General features: G+C 40.8%; 1 protein-coding gene across 3 annotated transcripts in view; it reads right to left on the minus strand.

Moving 5' to 3' along the window:
- The window catches only part of LOC100702445 (cGMP-inhibited 3',5'-cyclic phosphodiesterase A), a 74183-nt gene extending 60742 nt beyond the window's left edge, over nucleotides 1-13441 (minus strand). Inside the window, exon 1 of one of the 3 annotated variants that reach the window (XM_005450919.4) lies at nucleotides 11681-13441. In XM_005450919.4, the coding sequence (XP_005450976.1) occupies nucleotides 11681-12595 (915 nt within the window). In that variant the 5' untranslated portion in view covers nucleotides 12596-13441. The remainder of the gene's footprint in view (nucleotides 1-11680) is intronic. The other 2 variants (XM_005450918.4, XM_019361722.2) reach the window with 2 other exon arrangements.
- Nucleotides 13442-24886: the final 11445 nt, after the last annotated feature.

The raw sequence follows: 24886 nt of genomic DNA on the forward strand, positions 1-24886 counted from the left end.
TAGAATTAGCTTCAGGCTCCTTTTTTCCTGTCCCTCGGACACCTGTTAGAGAAAAACCACCAGATATGACCTCAGTGACTCACTAACTCACTTCTGTGATCCTTTAACTCTTATACTAATATCTCACAAGCAGACGACCACATGGGTTCACGCCTGCGCACGGCCATAAACGCAAATGAGACCCACCTAAATGTCTTGTGTCATTTATTCGCTTTCTGTGGGCATTTTAACGGAAAATAAAGACAGAGTAAAATGTGCGCATAAAAACTAGGTGTTAGTGTGTGTGTGTGTGTATATGCACGCGCGCATGCAGACTCATCTGTGCAACATCTGCTCAACCAGCCCAAGGCTCCTTGCCTCTTGAGAAGTGGGTCACGTTTCCTGATGACGTCAAAGGTCCTTCTGCCTCTCCAGTTTGTGGAGTTTTGCCAAAACCACCACATGCCTTTCTTCATCCTTACAATGGAAACGCTAACCCTAAAGAATCATCAGCCAAACCTATCAGAATTTTTGAATGGCAATACTGAAGTGTGACTGACCACATGGGAAGGGGGGAAAACGAGGGAGGGGGTGGGGGTGCAACATCACAGACACATTATGTTGGCAAACTTTTTTCCAATCTGAACAGAAGAGAAGAAAAGAGAAGGATTATCATAGATATGGAGATTTCATTCAAGCTGTCAGGCCCCGGAGGAGACGATGCAGGAACCAGAGAGAGTATGAATGGAACAGCAGCTAATGGAAAATATTATGGAGAGAGAGAGAGGGAATGTGGAGAGAGAGATCTAAGGTGGCCCTTGGCAAATAACCATTCAAAAAGCCTGGTACTCCTGTTCTAATCTCAGTCCCATTGCTATTGTCTGAGCTTTCACCGTTTCTCTTCACGACACACAGACTATAGACACACACTAAACATATGCCTGTAAATTATCATTCATAGGTTTGGTTTGTGCTACTTCAAGCAGCTAGCAGTTGGTATTGGCTAACTTGGGAAGGAAGGGGTGCCTGGAATCAACAGTGCAATATTTACACAGGATTGTGTGGCAGAACATGCATACATGGAAGAGCCTGCTGTTCATCGCAATAAACTCAGGCAGACTATAAACGGATGTCATCTACATAAAAGCAAGTTGCCCTTTGCATTGCTTAGTGTCTCCAAGCAGTGCCATAACAAATCAATGAGACCTTGCAATCTGTTTGTGCGTTTGTATATTGGAAGGCAGTTACATTGTCCAGAAAATATGCACAGTGGTACTTCATCATGCTCTTCATTATACTTAAAAAGCACAAGCATTTGATGATAGACGTAGGACAGTGGCGCTGCCTTCGTCTCACTGTTGTCTAACAACTGAACACAGGCCCACACTTCTAACTTAATACGTGAGCACTGAGAGAGCAGTTAACTCATGCAAGTGTGAGTCTGTCTGTGGGCCATTTGGTTGCTTTCTTTGCACCTTGAAACAGTAAATGTCAAGTGCATAATACTCACTTAAAATAAAGATTTAAATATTTATCATACACACACTGAACAAAAAGAAAACAGTTCCTCTAAACTTTAGTGTTCCCATCATTAAAACATAACATGTAAACTCTCACTAAACTTAACAGAGAAAGACAGTCAAAACTCACAGTTACGGCTATTTCAGAATCAGCAGTCACCTTAAATTTAAACCCATGCATGTCTTTGGATAGACTGGCAATGAATTGGATAAGGAGAAGACAGAAGGATGGATGGAAAACTAACTTATTTCTGAAAAATTAGCTATTTGTTGTTGCATAGTGGCTTAAAAATGTAACCAAAGTTGTCCAAAAGAGGCTCTGCACTGTTAAATTAAATGTAACCTACTTTAGTATTACCTCATCCACAGTACGTCCATAAAAATCTAAATTATGGGGTGACCCAATAGATGAGAGGTTAGAGCGCATGCCACATGGGTAATGAGTCACCAGTTTGCTTGTTATTCCCCTACTCTGTTTCCTTGCATTACCTGTCTATCTCTAATAGTATTATTAAAAAGAAAGACATAAAATTCTCCCAAAAATGTTGTTTAACAAAAAAAAATCACATCAACACCATTAATCTTCATGCCAGTTCAGCATGTACCTACAGTTATACATTGCATTTTTAATATCTGGCTAATTGAAAGTGACTGTGAAAAAACAACCCCTAACCCAAACCCGAAGACTCTTGCAAGGGGTGAAATAGCCCCACTGACAGACAGATGTACAGACAGATTTTTTTTCTCTAACATATTTAGAGAGTAAAACATAGCATTGAGCAGGGAACAGCAGAAGCCTTGTTGGCTGCAGGGACAGACGGGCTCATGGTGAGCCAGTGAGGCAGTGGGCCGGACTGAAGGGGAGGGCTCCCCAGGCAGAGGTTACAATAACACAGTTCCTTGCACCACGCCACTGAGCGGGAGAGACATAAAGCCTGCTGACTAAATCGGCTTTACGTTCGGGTCTAAAAGATTATATTCCACAGTCAGAGCTTGACCAAATGAAATAAGGTGAGATACGATACGTACTTTATTAACCAGGGAACTCTGTCATTAACAATATGAAGCTGAAACTGTTTTAACAGAATGTAGCTGAGAAAGTCTACTCCACTTACTGTGCTGCACTCAAACTTTTAATCTACTTGAAATCTCAATTTTCCAGTACTTTATACTTACACTCTAGGCTGTATACCAGACAGATAAATTCTACATTTCATTCTATTAGGTTTACAGCCATAATTTGCTGATCAACAGTTTGCATAAAAATGTGCAGATGAGAAAAGTTAACCTACATAAAAGATTGAGCCTAAACTCAGCCAGATATATCCCTAAAGTAATTTTTATATACTGAGGAACAGGTAATAGTAATTCCATGATATAATATATATTTAACTCCCATATAGAGCATTGTTGACATTGGAAAATAACAATGAGAAAGTTAGGAAATATTAATACTCTTTTCTTAAGTGAAGGCAGTGACATCAAAGTACCTATAGCTCCATATATTTATAGTACATATATTTAAACACAAACATAAATCGTGGACTGAGCAGTCTATTTAAACTAAAGGTCAGTTTTATTACTGTGAGGATGTACTTACAGTATGTAAAGAAAAAGTGTTGATAATTCTGAACAAGTGGACTTTTTCAACTGTATGTTAAAATTAGTGTACCACTGGGTAAATGACATTACATTAATTACATTAAGGATTTTACAATATATGTAATATATATGTACATCTTCTAAGTTCGACCTGTTATCCTCAGTTTGTTGTTTTTAGATTCTAGAAAAAAATTCTATTTATCTTATACTGGCGTGAGCTTTCATATATGTGTATATATATATATATATATATATATATATATATATATATGTGTGTGTGTGTGTGTGTGTGTGTGTGTGTGTGTGTGTAATTTTGGAAATACACTCTGTCTTTAATGCCAGCTGTTGCACATACTTGATTCTCATTAACAAAACATAAAACTATAAGAAGAAACTTTTACTTTTTTTATTACAATTTAGAAAGTTGTCGTCTTTTTGTCTAATCTTAATGATCGAAGTAAATGTGTCGCATTAAAGTAAAATATGTTTGAATTTAAGCACAATAGAAGCTTAAAGGGGCATGAAATCAAAACAGTCAAAGAACAAGTTATTTGGATTTATAAGACAGAATTTGAATAGTTTGAATAATAGTTACTCTCCAACGCTCCTGTGTTCATGCAAGCTGTTATCAAGTTAACCTAAGGATCTGAATACCTCTATAAACACTGGCATTTTGGAAACAGTACACAGCCGGAATGTTTAAGGGACAACTCACACTACATGTTCAATTTAAATTTAACAAAAAAGTCTCAATAGTCTGAACAGTTGAAACCATGAGAAACAAACCAGGCAGTGGATTACTAAATGCAGTCATTCATCACTGAAAACCACTTCTCTTGTCATGCTCTTGAAATGTATAATCAATTAATAGCTGACTATGTTTGGATTTATTGGGCAGCCTCAGTCATAGGGGCTCAAAATGTTCCCCCTCGCTAAATGAGTCATGGCAGCAGCAGCAGCAGCAGCAGCGACAGCAGCAACTGTGGCCTGCTCTGTTTCTAACGCAGACACAATGACCACACTGGAACAGGGGGATTAGCTGAACTTCCCCTACTCAATCTGAACTCAGATGAAAGAGCCTCAGATAATTTTTTTGAATTTTTTGAGGGAGTGGAAACGAAGAATTATTTATTCTGTGTTTCACACATTCTACTGCCGGTCGCTATTTCAGTCTAGAACTACATTTCCACCTCCTTCTCCTGAATACCCACACATGCCCACTTGAGCACACACCTCCTGGGGAAATGTGAGAGTATCTATTCATTCGGCAGAGGCCAGCTGTACACCTGGTGACAGCCCAGGATGGTGGTGTTGGCTCAGGTCACGGTGTGCAGGGAGAGAAAGGGCTGAGTAAATGGGCCCGCGGGCCTGTCCTCAAGGCCCTTCAACCTGCACATTCCAATTCATATAGCAGCAGGGCAACGGCAGGAATGTCTACTCATGTAAGGGATTACTGTCTTAAAGGTGGGCTCCTCTTGTGATTGAAAGGCCCTTAGGATGATAAATAGACATGAAAGCTTGAGGCATTGCATTCATTTCCCCAAACGAGCGTACTGCCCATCCCTTAGAGAGCAAAAACATGGCATCAGGGTTACAGACACAAATGTTTGGATTCAAGAAAATTCTGAAGTTATTCAAATTTTTTTCAGTTTCAGACTTCAGAATTTAGGGAAAACTACCTTATGACTCTTTTAGATGTTAGATGTTTGCTTGCTAATATAAGTTTGTAAGTATATTTTCAACATATACCCTTGTTTCATATGCACTGTAAAGGCCTGACAGTGATGCTAGAAATGTTAGCCAGAAAGCAGCCCAAAGCAGCCATGGCCTAAGGACCCCAATGCCTAATTATGAAAAAAGATCCACCATAAAAATTCCACAACCGTTATTGGAACCTGGAACCAGCAGGACTTTTTCCTGGAACAATCCTTTACTAGATATTTCCTGTATTGCCCCTGTAGTCTGGCACCATCTCTCAGGCATGCATTTGACATACAGTGATCAGCCACAACACTAAAACCTCTGACTAGGTGAACTGAATAAAATTCAAATCTTGGGTTCTGTCATTTATGTCTGGGTAACTTTGACGTGCCTTGTTTGCAGTCTGAGTATCTGCAGGATGTGCCACACTAAGTTTGATCCCTCAGGGCTCCACCCCACAAGCCACAAGACACCACTGCCACCCTCTTGGTACCACAGGCATCACAGGACACCCCAAAAATGACCATATTTCAAGGGTCAGAGCGATGTTGTGTCTTTTTAAAAGAATCAATATATGTACCAAATAGATCAATAAGAAGATCCTGATCTCCTAGTTGATCCGAGGACTTTAAGATCTTATAAAATCTCTATTTTTGTTTTTACCACCGTCTGTGCTCTAAAATCACTTTAGGCTGCATGTTTCTATAAACGATGCTAGCTAAATAAAGCTGAATATTCTTTACTTCTGCAGTTTCTTTGGTATTACTTTTTTCTTTAAGGGCAGTTTACCACATTTACAAAGTGGACTATCTAATATTTCTTAATGCATTTAGATCTATCTAGCAGGGATAGTGCTTACTGATAAGCCAGAGTTCCCCATATAGGCTAATTTTTTAAAGTTGTTCCTAGCCAGTTCTTAAAAGTGCAGTCTTAAATAGACCAAAAAAATATATATTTATACAATCATTACAAATTCAGTTGTTATAGCAGTAAGATAAAAAGACACTAATGAGCTATAACAAGTAAAAAAAAACTTTTCTCTAGAAAAATAAAAATATGTTTATAATCCTCAAAATAAAAAATCAACAAGAACATTGTTATGGTAATGACATGCTGGCGCGAGTATTGGCTACGTAGTATTACAAACACTATCCAGCCCTATTGGTATGCACGGACATCCACTTCTTCACCACCACGTGCGCACACTTTCTCTCTATCTTTGTCTCACATACACAGACACACACTCATGCACAAGCACGGACGCCCACATACTCTACTCATAAACACTTTTGTGCCAGGAACATTCTGTTCACCTCCATTACAGAAATAGTCCATCTTTTATGGTAACACAGAAAACTTGAGTGACATAGTTGCCTTAGTCAAGAACACAGGAGAAATGAGTACAGTTCATAATCTACTATTCGATTCACGCAAAAAAAAGTTTAAAAATCTGTACTTCACGTCAGATTCTTCTGCTGTAGTCCAGCGTGAGGCATTTACTGGGAACCTGAGGTGTTAATATGTGTGATGTGTGTTAGAACTGGAGGCCTGCATCTGTCTAGCCGTTCCAGCTGCGTTGGGTTGCGTCTGTGGTTAGAGGCCCTCCATGTTTCTCAGAGCGGATTCAACCTCTCAGCCTACAGCAGCTGGCAGCCATCAAGCTGCTGGCACCACACACACACACACACACACACACACATGCGCACACATGCTCACACAGACGTCTGCAATTTCCATGGTAATCAGTAGAGAACCAGAGCGTGGTTGTGCCAGGGTTAGGGAAGAGAGGGAAGGATATTCAATTCAGTCCTGGACCTCTTGTTTGGTTGGCTTAAATGATCAGAGATACAGGGAATGAGCTAGTCTTATTGCTGTAAATGACTGAAATGAAAGAAGTGGACACAGATGTGTGATTCAGGAGAGTAGAGTTTAAAGAATCAAAACTTGGGCATTATTTGTGTTGTTTTGGCCATTGTTTCGATCAGTACTGATAACTTTGTTCTCACTCAGTTAATTGCTAAGATCTAGGATCAAGGTAATATCACTAACAAGAGATTATGGACAAGAAAATTAGCTCATTGTCAAAATATAGCACTGCGTTGCCTGTGTCACGCGACAAATTTGACATCACATCCTGTAAGCCTGCGTCGCGCACAACAGTCTCTGTAGCACTTCAGTCGGTCGTGCACCTCTTGATTTTTGTAACCTGGCACGTTGCACCATGGCAACTGTAGCTTGGTTGATGACACAAGTGTGCAGTCGTAGTGGTTTTTTACCACCATTTGAATGCTATTCCAGTATGGAAGCTGAGAGACGTACAGATATACAGAAGAAGACGTTGGAACGGTTTGAAAACTTGACAGTTTGTGGAAAAATCTTTTCAAAAAAAACACTGGACAAAGTCTTAGCTTTTGGTAAAGGCATTGTTTAAAACTATTTTTTGATCAGCTGGATACATTATTTAAAAGAAATAAAAAACAAAAGCCACTGGTATAGATAACCTGGTTGGTTTGGTTTGGTTACATAGTGTCAAAGCCATTTATCTGATACTTAAGCCAGTCTAACTACATATTAATCACTTCAGTGTGCATAATGTTGACGTATTTGATTGAAGTGATTGACAAAACTACGGAAACAGCACCCAGTTCTCATAATCCCAAGAGAACCTTTGGAGACTTGGACGGGCAACTTCAAGACCAAAACCCGGAGTGATGTGGCTTCATGCTGGTTAGCCAACATGGCAGAGGTAACACATACAAATGTGGAGCATAAGCACGCTAAAAGTTGCTACTCTGCATCAGTAAAACGCAAGACTCTTCCACCATTCAGGGGGGGTAAGAGTAAGCCTGGTGTTTTGCCTGGCTACTAAACAAAACCTCAAATGACCTACTTTCATTCCTACCCCAATTCCTCCACCCCTCGCCTCCTCCTCTTCACACATGCACAGCGCAGCTAATACACGGGGACTGAATGAGGATTGAAAGTGTGAAGTGGAACGCCCAATCACAAGACACGGAACCCCATGCTGATATCAGCTTCCTTTCCAAGTGCAGAAGGAGGCTTTCAATGAGACCATTTCTAACCCAGAGGCCATTCAAGTTTAAAAAAAAAAAAAATTAAGAGAAAAAAAAAGTTAAAACGCATCATGTCCCATGAGGCTATGAGTTTAGAATACAAACAAGCTGCTCAGGATGAGAGTGTGCAGTGGTAAATCACTGCCCTACAGGCTATCAACAACCTCCTCCATCCCAAACACAATTCAATTACGGACAGTGCGGTAAAAATAGAGTAAGAGGAAACCTTTACAAGAGCAACAGTAATTGTGTTTGGATCCCATTCCGCAGGAAGTCATTATCATAGATTTCAAGAATATCTTCATCATCCGAGTTAAGAAAGAATTTCCTCCTCTGGCTGGGATAATATTTGTGCTGGTGACAGTGAGAGTACAGAGAGCGGAGAAATAGCTATGGAAAGGGGTGGGGTTAGTGAGAGAAAAGGGAGTGGCTTCAAAGACCTTGCAAAGGGTGTAGTACTTTACTCCCCATTACCGGCCTGATCAGCTCTGCTCAAACTTTGCAGCTCAGGTAGGAGAGGTTGAAACAGGGCAGACTGCCTTCCTCTGCTTCTGCGCACAGAAAGTTCTACGGTGGCGCTTATGTCTGCAGCAGGACAGCCTTGGACTCAAATTTCCTCACATGCTGTGAAAAGTGATCCACACGAGTCCACACCTTATTCTCCAGTTCAATATCCCCAACTGAAATACAGAAGACCGGCTTGTCATTTCGTATTAAACCAATACGAAGAACTATCCCACAGAGGGCCCCGCTAACTGCTATCAGATCAGCTGATAATGACTTTCTTTTATTAAGCCAAAGATGGGGGTGGGGGTGGGGACAACCCCAGCATTGCAAAATGCATCTATTTAGTGAGCTGATAGATGTCGGCAGCCAATTTGTGTTTAAAAAAGGGAAAATTACTGTTTATTAAATCTACTGTTGAGCAGCGCCTCAAAGCGTGACTTTGGAAGGATGGTGATGAGAATGGGGGGGTAGAGTAGCTTTGAGATTTGTGATGAAGCAAAGAAACAGATTTCTCTTTGCTCTATTTATTTTCTGAATAAACAGTTTTTACATCGTGACTATGAATCTGAAGAGCTTTGTTTCTTCTTTTTGTTTTTTTAATAAGACTCAAAGGTCTGTGAGAGAAGCTTCCTGAGAAAAATAAAGTTAAGTATCAAATGTAATGCTCCATCCAGGATTACACTGTTCTTCAAACACTTCAGTCACATAGCACTAGTGTAAACATCATCGGGTCAACACAGCGCAGATGTACTCCTTGTTATGCTGCTTCTTTAAAACATCATAACTCTCTTGAAAACAGCAAAAGGGCAAACTGTTAAAACATCAACCAGCCTCTTTACAACAAAGACACTCCTAGAAAATTACAGCCGTGTTGCTGTTAAACACTAAATATATATATTTTCATCTGCCAGCCAGATTTTTAAAAATATATAGATGTTTATATTTGCTGTCTGGCATCTCTCCTGTTCCCATCACCATGTGGCGGTTGCTTCGTGGGCCCCAAAAAGTGTGACTGATCCCCTTCACCCCCATCAACCCCCGGGGATGCCAGAGCCCAGTGGGAATAAGGTGATGACTAGTGTGGATCAGCGCAAGCTTGTTTACACATTACAGACCACACAGACAAGACAGCATATGCACGCCATGTGTGGCTCAATTACATGCAGGCCGTGACTGGTCAACTGCTAAGCAGAACCATCAGAGATGAAAGGGAAGGGTGCATCACTTGGCCTTTGTTGTAGAAGCTTTAATATGTCGTGAACTTCTTCATGTTGCGCAGTGGGTGCCTGCAGTGCCGTCTTTACGTCCCACTACAAACACCTGTAATTGAGACCGTCTTTCAGCAGAGGGCTCCAGCCTGGCTGAGGTGACAATGCATGAGAGTCACAGATGTTGTAAATGTCTGCACTGTTTCATGATATTGCCTACTTTGTCAGCCGGTTTCATCGTGCTTTTGAGTGAGGTATGGGGACTGAAAACACAAAACATCATAAATCATAACTTGTCTGTTTTTACTGTGCTCTAAGCAACTGTTTTGAATCCAGTGGAGCCTGAATCCAAATGTAAAACCTGGTGTCCACCCTTTTTTATGTGTTTGACATTTGCAAGCTTTGTAAAGGTGCATTGCTGTGACTTATTGCAGTTTAGCTGTCAAATGTCTCCGTGTAGTCTCACTGCTTTGGTGTGGCATGGAGAAATTAAAAATATGCTTTACTGAACTTTTACCTTTACTCGATTTCTGAATTGTTTTAAAAGCATGGTCGCGTACACTGAAAACAAGAGCAACTTTAGAGAATAGTTCATGGAGAATTGAGAAGATATCAAAAACTATATGTAGAAATTGAACTGCTTTCTTCATGTGTAAATAAATATAATATGAAATAATTTATATTATTTGTGGGACAACTCTTTAACATCCTACTTCAAGTAAAAAAATTAAAAAAATAAATACACAAAAAATAAGCTTCAGTTGCAAAATCATTCCTGAATCAGAAAAAAGTGCAAAGTGTAAAATATCTAAGAGTCTTTTCGTATCCAAATTGTGTACCATGTGTGTGCATGTGTGTGACCGCAAAGAAAAACAAACTAGCACACTACAACACTAACTAGCCCTGAAGGCATCTTTCAAGTGGCCGACAGTGCAGCCTCTCATCTGCCAGACTAACCACACTCATAGGTCACAATGATAGCTTTGATGGCTCTAAAAGTCAGTTTCTCATTCATTGATTTTGCATTAGAGAGGTTTTAGGAGTTGATATGAGTTCATTTGAGTGAAGCTAACCTGTCTTCTTTAACACAGGAATGCATGTGTATCAGTATCAGTAAAGATTTGAAAGTCAGTGCAACCACATTCCAGAGGTTCAAGTACAGCAAGCTCTGATAAAGTGGTGAGAAACAAGTGACATTAGAGTCCAGGACAGAAAAGCATTGGCTCAGACGTTATCTGGGGAAAACATTTGATATAAAAAAATTAGGGATGACAGGGATCAGCTTCCCTTTCTCATCAGTACTCGAAGGCACGGCTCAAAAATAGAATTCCATTTAGCAACAAAACTTCATATTTGGTACTTTATTTTGAAATGACAGAAGCGAGCTTGACATTAAACCATAGGCCTAAGTTTTTTTTCTACTCCAAAAGCATTACACTGGTTTGAAATGTGCATCGTTTTCGTGAAAAATGAGGAAAATCTGCATTAATTCATATGTTTTTCATATGTATTATCAGCTTAGTTTTTTAAAAAGGTATTTGTAATGATAGTTTGTCTAAACAGTTTAAGTGTGGATGTAAATAGGAAAAATAAATCATTTGTTATTATTGAATTTGTGCCTGAGAGTGGCTGCAATTAGCTCCACAAAATATGAGTCAAAAATGATTTGATCTGATCAAAGATCAAAGCACACCCAAGTAAACTGTAATCTTCACACTGCAAGGTTAAAAAAAAAACACAAAAAACAGCACATTACTTAACAATACTACTAATAATAATTGTATTATCATATTAATAGACTTTCTGCTGTTATGGTTATTCTGTTGTGACATGCCTGACTTTTCTTTTCAAATTAGGATCCTGCAAACTGTCTGGCTTTGTTAAAATCCCTGCTAATAATAATAAAATAACATTGAAATCTGTGATCAGATCCATAAAGGGCCAGTGGTCCATGTTTTGATGCCACTGCGCAGACTGTTCCCATCTTTCCTCCACTCCACTCAAAAAAACAAAAACAAAAAACAAACAAAAAAAATTCATAGGACACAAAGCAGAAAGAGAAAAGTTCAATGGGACAAGAACTTCTTACCTGGTCTCTTTGGATGCATGGCAGAGAGGTCCGGCGATGTGACTTGCTGTTGGACTGACTGTGTGCCATGTCTGAGGCTATCACAGAACTGGACCTCCTGCGCCTTTTAAATACAGGGATCTCTTCCCTGGCCTCAGTCACAGGGGTGCAGCCCTCCTTGTGTCTCCCTTGGTTGGGAAGGAGCTTTTCAGCATACCTCGCCAGCAGGATGCCCAGCACTCCAACCAGGTACGCTACGTATGGTCTCCAAGTGGCCCGCACTTTGTGCAGAGAGAAGAGTGAGATAGTCCTGACTACGCTGATGAAAACGATCACCGATATGCCCTGATTCAACCGTACTACCATGAGTGCGCCGGTGGCCACGCAGAGGAGCACAACAACGGCCGCTGTCGTGAATGAAAACAGCTGCTCATCTGTCCCATCCAGAAGAGACCACGCCGCTACTTCGCCCAGGTGGCACAAGGTTAGGAGGGAGATGGCGGTCTGGATTAGAACCCCGCAGCGGATTAAGTACACACCGACCCAAAAGAAGGCACATACAAGGGTGAACAATGGCGAAACCACACTCCAGCAAGTTTGCAACAGCTCTGCTGCGCAGCCTGAAACGAAGTGAAGGGGAGACGATGAATGCGAGAGTCTGCTGTCAGCGCTGCTGCTGGCATCAGCTTTCCAGTCTGCACATTTGACCAGCAGAGCGAGAAAAAACGAAAGCGAGCCCACACACACCGCACTCCGGAGTCTTTGCGAACTCCATATTTTTGTAAACATCAGTCTCACCCACGACTCATAGTGTCGGTCTCGCCACAGTGGAATGACACATGTTTTCACATAACCATTGCGATCCGGTGCGCCGAAGCTTCTTTCGTAAGTGCTACTCTGCGCACCGGTACTGCAAGCTTCTGCAGGCATCGCCATCACTCATGGCAGATATGAAGTATGAGGAAGTCTATAATGCATCTATGATAGTACGGTCATGGGACAGGACACGAGTGACAAAACAAGCGTAATTTATTGTAAGCACAAAGGAAAAGAGCACGGCGAATACGCACACACGTCTCTCCATTTACGCATGGAGATGTACTGCCAGGGAATGCACTCTCTTTTGTTTTTCCAGGTGCGGGATGAGGAACTGCTGCCCCAAAACAACATAAAAGAAGCATGGACGACAGAATTACTCAGATGTGTTACAGATCTAGGGCACCGCTTCTTTGCACACACATGTCCCGCTTTGCCCTCCTTTGTGGCGCGCCGTCTCTTTGACTTTGTCTGCTGTCATTCTCGTTCTTTTGTACCTCCACGGCCCGTGCAGCAGCACCAGCAGCAGCAGTAGCAGTCTTTGCAAAACATCCGTCCCGTTCTGCGAACATTCAGCCTTAAACCATTTGTTTCGACACTTTTCGGTTTCTCCCCAAACGGTAAGAGTCTCCGGTTACTTTCGAGGATAAAAGCCGCTGAGGAATTTAAGCCGCTCGAGTGAGTGTCCGCCAGGTTGTCGCTCAGCGTTTCGCGTGTTTGTCACCAGCTCTTTAACCAGCCGTGAGTCTCAGCTCATTCACACCCCCGAGTTCCTACTTCACACAGGGAGCAAGATATTGCAGCGGCAGTGAAACCCCCAAATCCTCCTCAGCCAGCCCAGCAGGCGTTGTCCTCACCAGATCCTCACATATGTAGAATTTTTTTTAAAACATTTTTTAATACATCACCATGTAACATATACATGCATATGAGCATTTGTATACGTTTTTTTTTAAGATAGAGAAAATAAAAATGATTTTTTGTAAAAAAAAAAATGTGGATGACCTATATTTCCCTGGAGTTTCTCTCTGTGTGGAGTAATTACGGGGTATTTAGGAACAAAAATTCAAAGCATGTTACATCACAGAGAGTTTATTTTCATTTATCATTTTCTTACAGTATTTTTTGTCCCAAATTTTATTTTATTTTTTCAGGAGAACCAAGCAAACTTCAGAGCTTCAAATTGCCTCGAGATGAATTCATTTTTAATTGAGGCTATGCGCAGATGCTGACGAGAGAAACGGGGCGCTCTGCATGCAAACTGTAGTTGGGCGAAATTCCAGTGCTGTGGTTGTCCTCCAGCTCGACCCCCCACCCCCCATGCCATTGAAATATTTATCCCATCATCCCACTGTAAGTGTCAGTGATGATATACAGTATTACGTCACAGTGAAAGGTCTGCATCAATGTTTCAGCACAAGAGAGCCTGTGGGTGTATAAATGCACGGTGTTCATGAGGTGCATAAGTGTGTTTCCTCACATGGCCTGCTATAATCTCGTGGGATTACACCCTTATCACGTGAAGTGGATGCACCATATGCAAACAGAGATCCACCAAAGCAAGCACAGGCAATCTCATATTTGATGCTGTGCAAAGAAGTCACCTCATGTTAGACGAGTATTTTCTTTTTCTTTCTCAACCCTGACCCCCCACCCCCACCTCCTCTCTCTCTCTCTTACACATTCACACACATAAGCACACACTTTTAACCCTGAAGCTGTTTAACATTTAACATCTGGTCTTCTCATGAAGACAGAGCATTGTCTTTTTGACGGGCTGTCTCTGTTAAGCCGAGGTCGTGCTTTTATAGCCCAACGTCCTTCTCCTGCTCCTTCTCCCCTGATTAAGACAGGTCAGCACAACTCCTTCCACCCAATGGCGTATTACAGGGCCCTGTGTATGCCTTGTCAGCTGTGATTAGTTAGAAGCAGGGGAGGAGAAGACGCGCTAACAGGGAGTGATAGGAACAGGGAGGAGGCCGGGTCTTGTCCATCACCTCTCAGCACACGCTCGCAGAGAGCCAGACAGTCCTTTCAGAGCAGCGTGTCACCAGGCAGCTGCTGGCTCCAGATTTTTGGGGACTTTTTTTTCAGCTTATCAGAACCCATAGGTAAGTTTTCTCAGGGAGAGCTGAAACAATGTTGCCTTATCAGAATGGTTTATTTCATAGGTGATAGGAACAGAAACATTCCCTCTTCACAAACGAAAGATAAGAGGAAGACAAAAGGGGGCAGAGCTGAAGTCAGCCAGAATACAGGATATACACACATTCGTTAAATCGGTGTGTGTGGTAATGAAATGCAACATGATTTTATTATGTGATAGGTTGCAAAAATAGGCTGTGTAAAGGGAGGCATGCCAGGTTGGGATGCTTTGGACACCACCCGTGTTATCAAAATTTAAAGCTAACAGCTGCCCTCGTTTCGCACAAAACCGTCAACGGTCAGGAAGATTCTTCAATGAAAAGCATCACATTCTGTTTCAGACTGTTTGTGGCAGATGAAAGTAAATCACTCCAAACCTGGAGCATATCCCGCACTACATCTAGCATCTTACAGCAAGCTCATTGTGAAACGTTCCTGTGACTATCTCTCCAAAACGCTACTATTCTGAATTACCCAAAGGAATTTTAACAACTGGGGAATGCTCACCTAACTGTCTTACCGTATTTGGCAATGCCACGGTCCATTGTAAAAGAGGAATCTTTTATGAGGAGCAATTCATCAGACATCTGGTTTTGATGTTGCATGGGGGTGCAGTCTTCAGAAGTGACCTTTCTCAGACCAACGCCGGCCTGTGGGACTGCTGCAGGAAGATCAGATGTGTACTCTGGAAGTGTGACTATCCAAAGGCCGGCTTGTTTACCAGTAAACCACTTGACCCAGAAGCCTCTTTGCGCTTCATGAATCCAATATGAACATGATCTGATGCCATATACCACGCTTGGGTTTCACTTCAGGCAATTTGTGTTGTAAATAACTTTCAAGTATACACAAATTGCAGATGTCTGTTTGATTTTGTCAAAAAATGTTAAAAAGAGATGCAAAAAGCTGTTTCTTGACGTTACACATAGAATGCAGCCTAATGTAGTGTTGAACTACTAAAGAACAGAAGGAGAAGAGTGGCTGAGTGGCGTGATGGAAGCAAGTTTACATTGTGCTTGGCACTTGAGTGCAGAGAACGAGATCCATCACGGTGTGTTTACCAGCCCTCATGGGCAAAAGCTGGCTCATGGCCAAGTTTCCACTGTGGCGCTGTGGGCACCCATCGCTACACACAAACACACACACACACACACAAATGCCACCGCCATCATATACACAGTCATGCACGTGCACACACTCCCTGACACAGTCATTTATTTGCCCCTGTGTGTACACACAGTTGCACGAGTGCCTGTAGAGCGTGGGCCTTCTAGCACGAGCAACCGAGGAATCAGCGAGCATCCTTTCTCTGCTGAAAGGAGCCTGTTCGTAACATAACTGGAATCAGTCTGTGCCGGATCCTGCTGCACAATCAGGGCAAAAACTTTATTATCAGTGTAGGTCAGTGACACCGACAGCGGCCGGAATTTTCAAGTCATTTCAATCAGAATGCACAAGATACAATTTTATAAAAATGTTCTATCACTAAATAAACTGCGACAAGCAGGAGATTAATCACAGGTGTGCCGAGAGATTATTTATCAGGAAATGTCTGAAAATCTGAGAAGATATTTGAAGAATGTGGTCATACAAAAACAAGACAACTCACGTGGGCTTCGGGAAACTTTAATAATCAATGTGTTTTAGAATCTGAATTCTACAATAAATGATTCCATTCAACAAAGTCACCTTTTTATTGTTTGTAAATAATACTGCTGACTCTCCACAGACTGCAACATATTGTGTCTAGAAGGATGTGTTATGAAATGTCACACCAAAACGGATGTCTATTAATGATATATTTACACACGCACACACACACACATACACACACGATGGGGTTTGGTAGATTGACTTTCGAGTACACTGAATTTATAGCAAGACAAGTTGTTTTTTATAGTTTTAGTATTTCTCCGGCCCTGCGACAGACTGGCAACCTGTCCAGGGTGTACCCTGCCTCTCACCACAAGACAGCTAGGATAGGCTCCAGGATAAGCGGCAGAGGATGGATGGATGGATGGATAGATAGTATTTCTCCAACACATTTAAGCAGGGAGAAAATGTAACTCACTGTTAAAGTCTTTCTGTAGCTTTACGTCTGTACGCATTCACATCGTATTAAGGCTGTACGGTTATGTATTATTATGGACGTGGCCACTTTGAATCACAAAGGTAGATGTCATACTTATCACATGTACAGATGGACTTTAGACAGCAAGGTCCCAATATGAAGCCCTGAAACCTCAAAATGGACCTTGACTTTGAAACCAAATGTGACAAGTGAAGGGTGGATCTGAGTAACAAAGCAAGGGTGTCTTGAGTGACCACTCATTTTTCCATGTTTTGCACGGAAAATGGGAAATAGGTGCACTGATTTAATGAAACATATGCAAAAAATATCTGGAAAAACAGTATGTGAGGCAAAAAAGAAGTTTGTATCACTCTAACCAGCTTGACAGTCAATATTTGGTAACTGAGCTCTTTAAGCCAGCTTTCTTGTCATTTTCTTAAGCGGTCTTCAGGAATAGTTCTAGAGGCTTCTTGAAGGACATTCAAAGCTCTTCTGTTGGCTGTCTTTGTGTTCTCTGTAAAGACGATCCCACACTGCAACAATAATGTTGAGATCCAGGCTCTGTGGAGGCCAATCCATAACTGATAGTGTTGCATTGTGTGTTTTTTTCTATCCAGGTATTGTATTCACAGTGTGTTTGGGATCATTGCCAAGCTGAAAAAGGAAGTTGTTGCTAATCAGATGCTTTCCAGATGGTACTGCACAGTGGATCCAGATCTGATGGTATTTTTCTGCGTTCATAATTACATCAACTTTGACCCACCAACATGACTGGCTGAAATGCAACCCCAAACCATAACAGAGCCTCGACCATGTTTTACACTGTTGTACCCCTGTACCGACCTCTTCTATACATAATAACAATGTCAAATTTGGATTCATCACTACGTAAGGCTTTCTGCCAATGATTTTAAGTCCAGTTTAATTAAGCATACTTCAGCCTTCTCTCCCTGTTTACCTTCCTTGAGAATATTTCTGTACACTCAACCTTCCACTGAGACCATTTCTTTGAGAGTCCAGTGAACAGTATATGGACCAGTTGAAGGGTCAGACGCATCGCTCAGGTCTTGGGTCAAGTCTTTGCTGGATTCTTTTTCTGTTTCTTGAGGACATGACTTTCAGATATTGTCCATCTGCTCTAGGTGGATTTTTAGGACTGCCACTTGTTCACTTGTCAAGTTTACTCAAATTTTTTTTAAGGAAATGCTGAACAATGTGCCAAGATATGCCAAGTTAGCTCTTTTGGAATCATCTCTTTCACACAAAAAATATTTTATGTGTGTCAAAATGTGCTCTTTTGACATATTTCATGAATTCATGTAAAGAAATGGGAACAAATTATGGGTTTTTATAAAAACAAAGAGTCTAAAAATAAAATTTAAATCAGTTTGTTGCTTGGTTGTCTGTTTTGTGTAGACACAAAACTAGTTCATCAAGGTAGAATTGGATGCTTTTTGATGTATTATGTGGCTTAACAAACAAACAACAATTCTTCTGAAAATGGTCGAGAAAAACAAGCCAATGTCCGAAGAAAAACTCAAGAGTACTTTTTAAAAATGGCTCATTTGAAGCAAAATACAAAGAAATGAAGGATGAAACCAGAAGTCCCACCCCCAGTGAGCCAGCAGGCCAGAAAAAATTCAATTTTAAGGCCTCTACCTAATTGCTACTCTTAGCTGATAGGTTAGCACTTAATCCTCTTGTTCAAATATGTCTCCTTTGGCTCCATTATGCTAAAGGCCTGTCTTCAAAACGTGAGTCCACACACAAATGTCTAATGCCATGGTGGCTACTTCTATGTTTTAAATATGCTCGACTGCTCAGACTTTAACACACCAAAACATGTTTTTTGCCACCCATCCACCTTCCCACATGGTAAATCTGCACGAGCCTTAAAAGTTTGTCCACTATTACCCACAAATGACTCCTACACAATCAAATCAGTTTCATTGGACATCTGTAATTGGTGTCATCAGTTTAGTAATGGATCAAACCAAATATGACAAGAACCGCCCCTTCGGTTCCTCAATTATGCCACTGAGTTTGTCCCTTCCTGCCAAATTTGAAGTAATTCAGTTGGACTAATACTTTCACGACTGTTCAAAAGTAAAATTGAAGCAGTACATATTCTTATAGTGTCCTATTGCTAGTTCATTCTTTGACATGATCAGGTGTAATAGTCATATGTGTCTCTATCATGCACAAAAAGTCAGAACATGCACGCACTGACAAGACTCACTGTTTGGAGCGTGACTGCAAAGAATATCCAAAGTGAATTAGAAGACAGGTACTCGGTTGTGTGGGCGGGAGCACTGCGGCCACGGAGAGAACGCTGAAACACTGCCTCAGATGAATAATGCAATTCTATGGTTTGAGTGGGATAGGAGCCACGCATTTTAATGCATATATACTAAGGAGCCTCAGAAAAGTTGCATATATGAGTTTTGAATATTTCAGATCAAAGTTTTCAAAGTTCTTTTTGCAACTGTAGCTCGCTTAAACCATGTGGCACTTTGCTGGCACAGGATGTAGCCCATGTCTTCGAAACTAGATATCAGTTTGTGCCTGGGATGTATCCTAACCCAGGGAAACTGTATGAACTTGTATTATATATCTCTGTCTCTCTTGTTCTGCAAAGAGCAAACCTACTTCCTAAGCCTGTTCAAATAATGCAAAATAAAACTGTAGATCATAGGCTGACACACCAGGCAGCCCAATGTAATTGGTCTGTGTTTGTTCAAGACATGCCAGGAAAAACACAGGCCATCCACCTTGTGTGAGAGTTGTCCAGCATACAAAAGTCAGCTTTCATATGGGCATCTGGGCCGTGCAAGAAAGGCCAAAAGAGCTGACTGCTCACTTTTATTTTTTTAACGTCAGTTTACATGTTTTCCTAAACACGAGGAATGCTACTTGGAGCTGAGGCCCAGAAAGAGATCCATAGCCTCGATTCACTTGTCAGGGAAACATGGGGTCATGGATAAAGTGCTTCACGGGAACTTTCCTGTCAGGAAAAAAAGCATGGTGGCAACAGGCAGCCTTTTCCAAAAGCATAATCACAAATAACAATCAAATAAATTCTTATTAACTGCAGCACACGCCTGTCATGGGAACACCGCGGTCAGGCGAAACTGTGCAGTTCCAGTTTTGTTGACTTTCAGCTGAAGGATCACAAGGACTTTTATAGGATTATAAAATCCCAGGATACTTCTGCTGATGAAACTCGTTCCAAGGCAACTGGATGGAGTCAAAAAGCATGACTGTCAAGCTCAAAAAATATATTTTGGACATTTTGAAAACCAAGGTTTTTTATTTTTTTGAAACTAACAGTGTTTGTTTGTCGGGACTCAAATGCAACCTTTTTTTCGGGAGTGCATTTCTTAGATTCATTAGTTATAAATGGCAGCTCAACTTAAAGTATCAAAGCTGCTTTTGATTAGTGAAAGTAAGGCCAAATATACGCTCTGTTACAAACTGTTATGAAGCTACTTGTCTGATGAGTAATTTCGAGACTATACTGACTCCTTGTTCCCTTATTATGATGCTTATTAAGTTAATTTTAGCTAAATTATATGCAGTTTTTTTAAACTGGAAAATTGCATCAACACAGAAAGATGGCACAGGAGAATGCAAGGACTGAAATTGTCATATATATACAGTGAAAGTGTGACAAAGAAAGTTTTCACATGATTCTCTGCAGTCTATGAAAGCATTTGTTTATGCACAGCACTCTTAATGTCCAAAGCATATCAGTCAGGTTGTCATTGAACTTTGACTGAGCCATTGCAACACCTCGATTCTTTTCTTTTTCAGGCAGTCTTGCTGCTTTGCTTGGGATCATTCATGCACATAAATAAATACATAAATGACCAAATTTCACGCCAACTTAACTCTAGAATAGTTTGGAAAGCAGAGGAGTTCATGGATGACTCGATGCCTGCACGGTGTCCAGGTCCTGCGGCTGTAAAACAAGCCCAAATCGCCCTTCCACCACCGTGCTTGACAGTTGGTATGAGGTGTTTGTGCTGAAATGCTGTGCTTGGTTTTCGCAAACTGTGGTGCTGTGCATTAGTAAGGCATCTCAACTTCTACTTCATCTGTCCAAAAGACATTGTGCCAGAAACCTTGTGGTTTGTTCAGATGCAACTTTGTAAACCTTAGCCGTGCTGCCATGTTATTTTTAGAGAGAAAAAGTTTTCTCCCTTCCAGCCAAATCATCCGATTTGCTAGGATGTCTACTTGTGGCATTGTGTTAACAGACACATGGAAATTTCCAGGCCAGCAAACAATGAACACTTCTGCTTTTTGAATCAGTTAGAATCAGTTAAGTCATTCGTTAGCAGCACCTGGCTGCTACCGCTGCCTCTTGATTACAAACAGTGAGGGTGCACTTAGTTTTTCACAGCGCGTTCACAGAGTCCGGTGAAAATGTTCTTTTTCACATGTCTGTAACTTATATTTAAATCTGGGAACAAGTGATCAGTGGTATTTGGTATGCTGCAGCACCAGATGTATAACCTAAGTGTAGGTCGAAATTCATATCAGGAGAGAAGGTCAGATTCCGTGCTGTAATATTTTAGTAACATTGTCTAGGCTGGCTGGACACTTTATTCTCCTAGGGCATAAATATGCTATTGGAGAATGTGTCTAGCTGCGTAAGGAGGACTTCATACACAGTGGAATCTGAAGTGGTCTTTCAAATGCCAGACACAAACAATCATCAAGGACGAAAACCTACGGAACAATTTAGGGCACCACTAAGAATCATCAAACAGCTGTGGGCTTTCAGTGAAGCATGCAAGTCAACTTTCCTCTCCTCAGGCCAAATCCTCTGAATTTAAGCAGACCTTCATAAAAAGTTTTTTTTGTTTTTGTTTTTTTTCTGAATCACTTGTCTAGCAGTTTACTGTAAAACACGATTTTGTCCTGCGATAAAGAGGATAGAATGAGATTTCAGGTTGTTCTTGGCCGACTTACAAACAGTCCTCAAAAAAGCAGCCAAAAACAGCAGACAGGCAAACTGGCTTCTAAACAGAAGGAGAGGCTGTGAGAAGTCGGGGAGCCAGAACTTCCCGTCCCCAAGAAAGGGAAGAAGCAGCAGAAGAAGCGGCAGACTGATCCCATCTCTGTCCAATCAGCTTTGCCTCTCACATAGCCACTCTTCATCTCAGGATTGTGACAACCCCTCTCCCTTTCTGGTTCTTTGTAACTTTTATTTGGGACAGAAGCTTTTAAGCTGCCTCGTATCCCCCGCTGTTTGTACAATTCATCCCGGTTGCCATCACAGAGCATGGCGCCGGCACACATTATGCTGTTCTTGGACCAGAGAAGAGGAGGAAGTAATCCGTAAAGTGTGTGGTCTCCCTAGAGGAAGCAGGCAGATTTAGGCCTCCATTTACAAACTCTCGCGCTGCACTTTTGTTCTGTCATTTATCTAACATTTTATAGGAAACACCTACATCGTTGATACCCTAAACAGAGACTTTTAAGGCAACAGGGGGTTTTTTTAGCTCTTAAAATTAGAATACAAAGTATTCACCACTGTTCTCATAAGCGGAGAAAGATGGACTTAAAATCCCCCCATTAAGATCAGCGTGAGGACTTTTGTGTAGACGGACAAGAGACTTTAAAAAGCCCTACTTAGTCTAGCCAGTGGCCGTTTGACGTCATTTAATGGAGGAAAGACTGTCTAAAGTAAACTGACAAAAAGGAGAAATCGCGCTAACAGCTTACAGTTGTCATTTGGTTGAGCCTGAACACTGTAAACAGGGAAAACTCTTACATGATCCTTGCCACTCACAAGCATCTGTTGAGTACAATATGTGCCGTAAGTTAGGCTTTACCAAAGTGGAAAGGACAATATTTTCTTAACCTCATGAAACAAGAGTTATATTCATCTTACGATATACTATCTTCTAAAGAGATCAAAAGCAGAAACATCTATCAGTGGCATAAAACATTATGTTTGACACAAGGAGTTTAAATGAATAATCAGTGTTGAAATTCCAGATGTGCTGAAAAAAACATTGTGAACACCTCTACCCCTTTGTACATGTGCTTTATGTTCCTTTAAAGGGAAAAAAAGCAACTTGTATCTGTTAATAATGCACTTGTGCAATATTCATATATATCTAAGCGTTTTCAAACCCAGAGCAGGACAAAGGGATACTTTCAAGAAGCCTAAATACCAAACCGGTGTGGGGACAATGCAAAAACTACATTTATTTTCTTTATATTAACATAAAGGCACTTCTCCAGATGCTCGCTGACTCAATATGTGTACTCGATTGCCATGGAAATGGACACAAATAATGTCATGATTTAGTAGCAGCTCAGCTAAAGCTTTTGCTTGGACTAATCTAGAAATGTAGTGCTTTGTTGGTAATAGGAACTGTTTTGACTGACATTATTTAACAAATGACTTAGAGTTGCCACGGATTAAGGACATAAATTTCAATTCAGCGTGAAAGATTAGACTTAAACGGCATGTTTTAAAGCATAAATTTAAATGTTATCATTCCCAGTGCTAATATATGGCTTCACTTGTTTCTGTTTTTTCAGTCTCCTCTTTTCTTTACAGAAAGCATGTGTGCCCCGAGATACAATGAACATTACCCAGTGTCAGGAGTGTTTATAACACCGTGATGCACAGACTGTACCAACAGATCCACGTTACCCTTTAAAGGCAAAGCGAGCAGTCAGGCCATTGTTAGGCTGGTAATAGTGCCAAATGTGATAATACAGATTTTCTACCCAGTGTCGAGGTAAATATAAAGTTAGAGGTTTGTGAATAGTAATAATTATAAAAAAGGAATACCAAAAATTGAAAGCCATATTTTTCCATAGATACAGCAAGTACACTCTTTAGTGTGCTTTGGATATCCAGTGCAATATAAATCAGTTTTATACAGTACCAGCATCTAAAGCAGGGGCGTCAAGGTCCATAGAGGAGGCAAAAGGCCAGAACAGTAAACACCAAAATGTAGTCGAAAGGCATAAATCCTGTCGTAGTTTCACTAGATTCTGCACCCTGAAGCATTGTCTTACAAGTCATTAGAAATGGATCATGTGTCATCACGACACGATCTGAGCCAGATGTGTCAGTCGTCACTTCTGCAGCCTTCTTATTGACAAAGATATTACCCACAGCCTGCCATACCACACCAAAGGGAGGTGGTTAAGCCAAGGAGCCGTACTGATGTGTTTCTTTGAGTGATGACACAAGCGTTTCTTCCTAATGACAGCAAACCGACTGACTGTGGAAAACCTGAGAGATACCGTCGAAATTGCACTTTTCTGTTTTGTAATGAATGGTTTGTTTAATGTGAACGAATTCAGAGTGTACTTTTTTACACTAAAAGAAACGGGAAAAATGGAGTGTGCTTATTTTTATAGGCTGTTATGCAACGGTGTAAGTTGTCCAGCTGTGTGTGGCCTGTGAATTATAATCAGTTTGACGCTCCAGGTGGGAACGCACAATGAAATGCAAATAAGGAAACCAGTTTTTGGAACTTGATTTCCTTACACTTTGTTTATTTCAGTTCGTGCCACTAGAAATTCAATTTTATTACTTTAATGTTGCTTCTATTCTTTTTATTTTCTATTCTTTTGTTTAATTTGGGGCTTTGCATAGTTAAGTACTTCCTGAGCTCGATAATGATTAATAGTCTCTACACTTGATTAAATATTATGTTTTCTTTTCAAAATATGAAGCAACCCTGTCATTAAGTATTTGGCTTTAATCATTGAGTGCTTTGTCTCAGGAAATTGACATCTGGGTTTTCTGTTGTGTCTTCTGTAATTTTGGTAGGCTTTTTATTTATTTATTTTTTTCAGTACATTTACAGTCAAATTCACTTAAATGGAGGAATTCTGATCAAGAAAATTATGTTGGCAACATGTAACTGACTTACGAGTCCCGTCACACAACAATCTTCTCGCTGCTCCTTTTTGTCCCCTCTTTCAGACAATTGTAATGAGAACTGCTGAATACAGACGTGAGCCAAATTTTTCTGACTATACGGTGCTGACACATTTCTCTGGGTGTACATTATCCACAACTTATTCATGGCTCACTGTGAGCATTCAATAATTAAAAGACTAAAATGGCATATGTTTAAAATTTAAACACCCCCCTTTTTGCTGGACTCGAGCGCTGCACTGTTCTCGTCGTCCCACCAGTTTGATGTTCACAC

This window comes from Oreochromis niloticus, linkage group LG7, assembly GCF_001858045.2.
Source record: "Oreochromis niloticus isolate F11D_XX linkage group LG7, O_niloticus_UMD_NMBU, whole genome shotgun sequence".
NCBI lineage: Eukaryota > Metazoa > Chordata > Actinopteri > Cichliformes > Cichlidae > Oreochromis > Oreochromis niloticus.